The following is a 7766-nucleotide window of genomic DNA, read 5'->3' on the forward strand; positions in this document are numbered from 1 at the left end:
GGCTTCAAACAGGATGTTCTCAGAGGGAAGTGGCCACTGAACTTAGAGTGTCACAGAGTGTCATCAGCAGGTTGCAACAGAGATACAGAGAGACTGAAAGAGTCACAGAAAGGCCTAGAAGTGCACGTCCTTTGGCCACATCCCACACTGATGACCGCTTCATTGTGAACAGTGTCCTGCGGAACCAGATGATGAATGCCACTCAACTCCAGGCACATTTAAGGGAGGTGAGAGGCACCCAAGTGTCACGTCAGACCATTACAAACCGTTTACATCAGCGTGATCCACGTGTTAGACGACCTGCAAGGGTACCTGACCACACCACCAGGCACAGGCATCATCGTCTTGCATGGGCCAGGGAGCATTTACACTGGACGAGGGACCAGTGGGCCTCAGTGCTGTTCTCTGGTGAAAGTCGATTCACGTTGAGCAGAAATGATGGCCGCCAACGATGTTGGAGACGTCAAGGAGAGCACTATGCATCAGCCACTGTTGTCACCAGACGAGCCTTTGGTGGTGGTGGTGTTACAGTGTGGGCAGGTGTGTCTAGTCAATACAGAACTGCCCTTCACTTTGTGAATGGTACAGTGACAAGCCCATACTACCTGAATAACATCATTAATCCAGTCATTGTGCCCCTGCATGAACAACACAGGCCTCATTTAATCTTCCTGGACGACAATGCTCCAGCTCATCGAGGTCGCATCATTAGGGAACGGCTGCTGGAGACTGGGGTACCTCAAATGGAGTGGCCTGCACTTTCTCCAGACCTGAATCCCATAGAATACCTATGGAATCAGCTGAGTCGCCGTGTAGAGGCTCGCAACTCTGTACCCCAGAACCTCAATGACCTGAGGGCCGCCCTTCAAGAAGAGTGCGGTTTCATGCCTCAGTAGACAATAAGTCGACTTGTGAACAGCTTGAGACGTCGTTGTCAAGCTGTAATTGATGCTCAAGGGCACATGACAAGTTATTGAGACATTGACATTTTTTGTTGTGGTATACCCACCACCGTTGTGGCTTTTGTTTCAATAAATTGTTTGAGATGAGGAAATCACCATTGCATGCTTCTACTTAAATGCCCTACTTTCATGATATAATATCACTGTAGCGTGAACTTTTTACATTTTCCATAAATTTCACCAGAAAGCCAAATATCCCTAACTTTTTGTGAGTAGTATATATATGTGTGTATGCCAAATATCTTCAATGTTCTTGGAGTTATCATGTAGGCTAACACTTACCCTACTCCAGCTATACCCTGAGAGCCTGTTTGGGGCTGCCTCTTATCATTTTCTACGCTCTTTGCTGCATTAGCAGGTAAACTTGAGAACCTTGTCCATTGCTACTCGGTCATCATCTGCATCACCAACCTCAGCGGACTTCATCATGTCATCAACTTCTTCTGTTGTAACAACAACGGGCCTATCGTCGGTTTCCTCCGTTGGTTCTTGAAAATATTCCATTTCATCGTCACATTCAAGTTGAAATCTGCTGTTTGAAATGGTCTCCAAGTCTGGGATAACACCGCTATCAGATTTAGCATCGCTGTCAGAGAACAAACTACCATCGGAAAATGAAGTCCAGCAGGCACTGCTTTCACTGACTTGGATCTATCGCACTGGTCAGATTAAGGTCCGCGATATGATTTAGATCAGCCACCGTAATCCATAACAACACGGAGAAGAACGTTTTCACACACGTGAAAGGGATCCTCATCTTGTTTACGGAACTGACGTCAGCATGACTTCTTCGTTTGTATACGTTGGTATACGCCCCTCCACAATGACATCTCTGTGTGTGTGTTAAAGTAGTACAATTTAAAGGTTAAACTCTATCAAAACAGCTTCACATTGTGACTTCACATCACATGGAATATGAAGGAATGATCTTCACCTGGGCGGTCGCTTAAAAGGAAATGATCGATCGGCATTGTTCAGCGCTATTCGGCGTTTCGGTAAGTGAACTGTTTCCAATGTAATCTAACGGGAATATTAAACTCCACGGTTTAACATTTTTCTTCTATTTATAAATCAAACTCGGTTTTGAAAATACGTTGAGAGATAAAAAAAAAAAACACAAAGGAAAACAAATCTGTAAAAAACAAATTTTCCTTCTAGAATGCTATTTTCAACTTATTTGGCTGCTCCTGGGGATTTTTTCGAAATGCGCAAGATAGCGGGTTTTGCTGCGGTGGGTCACATATTGTGAGAGCAGTGTTTAATTGAGAAAAAACTGCCATTATGTTAGCTCTCCATACATCAAAATGCAGGATATTTCTGCTGTGAAAGTGGAGTGAGCCTGACTTGCTGCGTCTGGAACTGATTGGTCCAAAAGCTGGTTCAGCTCTGTAATCCTGAAATGAATTGTGCAAGTCCCCATGACCTTCACTATGACACCACTGCACAGAACCAAGACCCATAAAATATTATAATACTATTTATGACCTTCCGCTTGCGTACCTGGACTCATAGTTCACTTGGGTCATGATCTCCATGTGACCACTACATTCACTTCTAGATTTGAAAATTTCTAGTCCTGCTTTTTGAATTACCCAAGTCAGCAGTGCACAATGTCAGTCTATGCCAGATAAAACTTCCAACAATTGATTGGTCTGATCCGTTGTTAATTTCCATGCCTTGTTTCCACATTACAAGACCCGCCAGGCCCTCTGCCGTGTACCTTGACTTCCCGCATAGGAGTTTTACAGTTTTACAGGCCAGGGTCTGACCCCGATGATGATGTTAAGAGTGGGAGATGGAACTCAGACCTGGCCTGGAACAGACTGCATTCATTGTCGGTTTGGATCCAAAGGAATCGCAGATTTACATATAACCCATCGTCCCAATAAACTAGAAATGGCGCAAGATGCTGATCTTTTCACCGCAAGAGACTTCATGGGTTGAATGTGTCATTGTTCCCCATAGAAGAGATGAACTCGATGTGCAATCTCCAGATTAGCTTTGAGTTATTTTGGAGAGTGTAGCTGATGTTTTTGTTGAAGGAGAGCAATTCTGGTTATTTGCGATTGTGGGGTCTCTCTCTCTACGTCGTCCTCAGACGAGCCTTTCATCGGCGTCTCCAGTCATCCCTGTTCTCCATACATCTGGCCAGCTCCTTTGTGTCAGTGTTGTTTAATGTTGTGTCTCTTGCCAGTGCTTCAAGGTTGTATTATGGTCAACAGGCAGCAATTTCTTAAATCAATTCATGAATAAAATAACATCATCTCAATTTATGTTACACAGAACCTACATAAAAATGCTTTTAGGTTCGGGTGTCTCCTTCTGCAACACACTCAACTGATGAAATAAGGTAATATAAGTTAAGAAAAGTTATGTATGGTTAGATAAAATAAAATTAAATAAAATAAAATAAATTAAGGTAAGGTTAATGGAAGGTAAGGTAATAATCCATAGTAGATTGGATCTTGCGTATTACAATAGGGATACAATAGGGCTATTAGTAATACTAGTTAATTAGTAGTACTAGTTAATACTATTGAATTATTTATTATTTGATCTCACCATGAAAAAGGTCATCAAATGTGTAAGGTTTTTCCTAGACTTACGGGTACAGGCCATGGAGGCAGGGTCTCCCTCAGTGCGAAAGTAGTTCTTCTCGCAGCCGCAGTGGAGCGCCCCCTCGTGATGGGAGTAGCTGTGGGGTGGGCACTTCGAACACTCCACGTTGCCCAGAGCAGATTTATAGAAGCCCGGTCGACACACTGGAAACAGAAACAGCAAGAGTAAAAGAGAATTAATTATTGCATTAAAAGAAAATACATTATATTATATTCTAATAGACGTGCAATCGATAATGCATCCATCCAAAGGCAGGTTGTCATGGAGATACAATCAATGTTCCTTGGAGCAAAACACACACACACACACACACACACACACACACAGTTGCCGCAGTTTGTATGACACCACTTTTGCCATAAGCATGCGCTGACCCCCAGTAGAACAAGGATGTTCTTTAAACCGCTTTAGTTGCTCTCTCTATCTCACTGTCTCTCCCTCGCTTGCTCTCGGGTCAAGCCGTATGAATTATGCAAATCGTTCCCTTTAGATAAAAGGACGGCTTTCCTTAAATATCTCCGGTATTAAACTGTGCTCAGCAGCTCTTTGAAACCTTCACTTTCCCACAAATCTACCACAATCCCTTTAAGTAGGGTGATATTCTAAGTTAGCGTGCATGAACTTGGGGGGGCGGTGTGTGTGTGTGTTTTGTTTGGGATATGGAATAGAGATTGCAGAATTGCACTGACAGATTTCCTTTTCAACTTTCTTCCTGCCCTTTTTTCTTCTTTTTACCCCATCATTCATTCTGCTCTCATCTTGCATTGTTCTTCTCTCCGTCTATACAGTATATCCTCTCTTCCCTCTCTCTGTTCCTCTCCTTTCCCTCCCAGCTCTGCTGCTGCGGGACCAAATCCCTTGTCATTCGATGCCGAGTGGCAAAGCACTTAATTCTCCGAGAAGCCTCTGCTTGAGAAGTTTAAGTCCCCTTTATGGTCCTTGCTCGGTAGGGGTCAACAGCACCGCAGAGCTGCTTCCATATAGATCTCATAATATGGATGTCATCATGGCCCCAAGTGCTTGGTTACAAAGTGTTTCTGTATTGGGGAAATTCATGGGGATTTCACATAACCCTACTAAGTGCTAGGCGCCATGTACTGTATGCTGCCTTTCCCATAAAGGTACAGCAACTAAATGAGTAACAACTTACGCCTGGAACCTGGTGCAACAGGAACCTCATGACGCTTTTCCATTGCATATGTTCCTCAGTATGTCCATGTCTTTGTCACTTTCTGAAGCAGCTTTAAAGTCAAAGCGGTGCATACACCGATGAAGAGTGTGAATACATCTAAAGCCTGTTGGACGATAGTGCGAACATTTATTATGTAGAACGTGACTTCGAACTTGGGGTTAGACAGCAACGCTGCGACGGATGGAAACCCTAAAACTAATCAGATGGACGTAATTTCTAAGAAAACAAGTCTGAGTGCTTGCTATCGACAAAGAGCCACGGGCTCTATTCCGTCTCTCTTTGTTTCTCTCTCTCTTTGTAAAAAAAAGTAGTAAGTATAAAAATAGTTGCAAACCCCCAGCAGAATGTGTGGGTCCAGCAAAATTGGTACCGGCGGTGGACAGCACCAATATAGCTCCAACCAGCACTGCTGATACCAGGGTCATATTTATCACTGATACCAGTGCTATACTAAATACTGGACTACCTCTGCATGTTTTTTTGCGTGTCAATGTGTTCCAGTTGTGCAATAGCATGCGAATCAGCTTTTAATTGCCCAATAGGCTCTCAGAGGGGCAAACAGAATACGAGCTGACATGAACCGACCACCCTGATTGGCGCGCACACGCGGGGAAATTAGACCTGACAGCTAGTTACTCCGGCCAATCAGGCGACAGGTCAGCGGAAATCTCAGCAGCAAGAGGCTGAATGCTTGCATGCATACACACATACAATGGTATCCGCCATCCAGAAACACAAAATATGTGCCCTTGGCAAAGCAAAATCGAAGAAGGAAAATGAATGAATAGCTTTCAAACATTTGACCGAACCCTAATCTGATCTCTGAATCGGTATAAACAGCGCTTGACAGAACACACACCCTGCCTGGTTCCCTCTGGACAACCCCAAACATGGACACCCAAAGTTCAGTTTCTTTGGATAGTGTCCAGAACGACCTGTTTCCAGTTAGCTACTGCAGCTTGTTCAATCGTTCGGAGTCCCATTAAGGGATCAGTTATAGATGTACAGATAAGCAGCGTTATGCTACTGTTGGGTGCAATTTCATGTTAAAAGATCTGAAAAAGAAAATGCAGTAACTTGAAATAATTAAATTCAAATGAAAATAAAATATATTTACTCTGTTGCCTGATGACTGTTCAAATGTCTTCATAGCCATCCAGGAAACATGACAACCTCTTCCTTTGAGAGCGCAAGACAGATACTGATTGTAAATACAGATACAGCTGTGTGTGTGTGTGTGTGTGTGTGTGTGTGTGTGTGTGTCTCTGTGTATGTATAATATCAGGTATGGGGGGGTGTTAGAATGGCATGTTCAAAAAGTTAGAAAGGGTGTGACAAAACAGCAGAGGGAGGACTTATTATAGTAACACACACACACACACACACACACACACACACACACACACACACACACACACACACACACACACCAGCATTTCCATAAACCGGTAATTGCCAGTTTTTGACTGGTAAAATCTGTTGAAGTCCGACAAATTTAAATCTCTCCAGTAATAATGTCCGGGGAAAATAATTCTCTCAAACACATTTTTAATTAGTGTTGGGTGGATCATTTCAATAAAAAAAAGTCTGCACATCGGTTCATTTCTGCGCTCTGCAACTTGCAACGGGAAGCCAATCAGTTTGGACGATCTACAGCTGATCGGAAAGCTTCACCCCTGACCAATCATGTTTGTCAATACAAAACGAAGCCCCGCCCCCTCCCTCGTGGACACGTTGCACTTGTAAACACAGTGGACACACACGGAGTGAAGACAAAGCACAGCGTCCAAAATAGAAACCCAAAGATGATTTATTGTTGACAACAGGGACAGGGATCCATAGTTTGGCGTTTTATTTGGAAATTTAAGTTCCGACCCAAAGCAGACGGTAAATATTCATTGTGTAAAACATGTCGGCGTGATGTCCCGACGAAGACAGACAACACCAAAACTTTATTATTAATTTAGACCTACTTGTCATATATATTTCGTTTTATTTTAGTGAAATGTTAATTAAAGTGGCTGCACTTGTTACTTATTGTTCACGAATGGAAATTATTTGATTTATAGTAATATATAATATTCGTAATATTTATTTTTTAAATTTTTTAAATAGCGTTACCTGATGGGGCTTATTTGGAATATTCAATAAAAAATATTATACATCTGCATGCCTTGATGATGTCATTCTCTATGTAGCCTGCTCAGCAATTGTTTTTAAGCTCAATTAACACAAATAATATTTAACGGGAATCTCTCCCATTTGTCCGGGAAATTAAAATTTTCTAATTTTTTTCTAACGGAAGCTCTGACACACACACACACACACACACACACACACGCACCGCCAATATCGCAGTTGCCACCCACTTCACAAACACAGAAAGTCGAAAAACAACAGCACTCACAGTCGGCACTCACATTGCTTCATCTTAATCAATATAAAAAGGGCAATATGAAAGCTTGGAGCCATCGTATCAATGTCCTCTACTGTCTGCAAGGGGCTTAGTGTGAAAAGACACACACACACACACACACACACACACACACACACACACACACACACACACACACACACACACACACACACACACACATACTGCCAATGCCACAATAGCCACTTTATATACACATAAAGACGGGGGAAAATGACAGATATCCCATGTGAATTGTCGGCGCTTATATCACTTCATCTTAATCAATAGAAGAAGGGTGAGATTAAAGCTTAGAGTGGTTTCCTCTAATGTCAACGCGGAAGTCAAGGGAACTCACACATACACATACACACACGCGAGTACACACAAAGGATACACAAACTAGAAAACATGAACATAAAAACATAAAGGAAAAACATACCGTCAAAAAAACAAGAATCACAAAATCACTTGCACACCATCTTTTACTAATTACTGTTGAAACATGATTCCTTGGTTCAGCACACACACACACACACACACACACACACACACACACACACACACACACACACACACA

General features: G+C 42.5%; 1 protein-coding gene across 2 annotated transcripts in view; it reads right to left on the reverse strand.

The window, feature by feature from the left end:
• Nucleotides 1–7766, reverse strand: part of epha3 (eph receptor A3) — a 126234-nt gene that overhangs the window by 63907 nt on the left and 54561 nt on the right. For both annotated transcript variants that reach the window (XM_080019184.1, XM_080019185.1), the window contains exon 4: nt 3569–3724. In XM_080019184.1, the coding sequence (XP_079875310.1) occupies nt 3569–3724 (156 nt within the window). The remainder of the gene's footprint in view (nt 1–3568; nt 3725–7766) is intronic.

Source organism: Zeus faber (assembly GCF_960531495.2).
Source record: "Zeus faber genome assembly, chromosome: 18".
In the NCBI taxonomy this organism is placed as follows: Eukaryota; Metazoa; Chordata; class Actinopteri; order Zeiformes; family Zeidae; genus Zeus; species Zeus faber.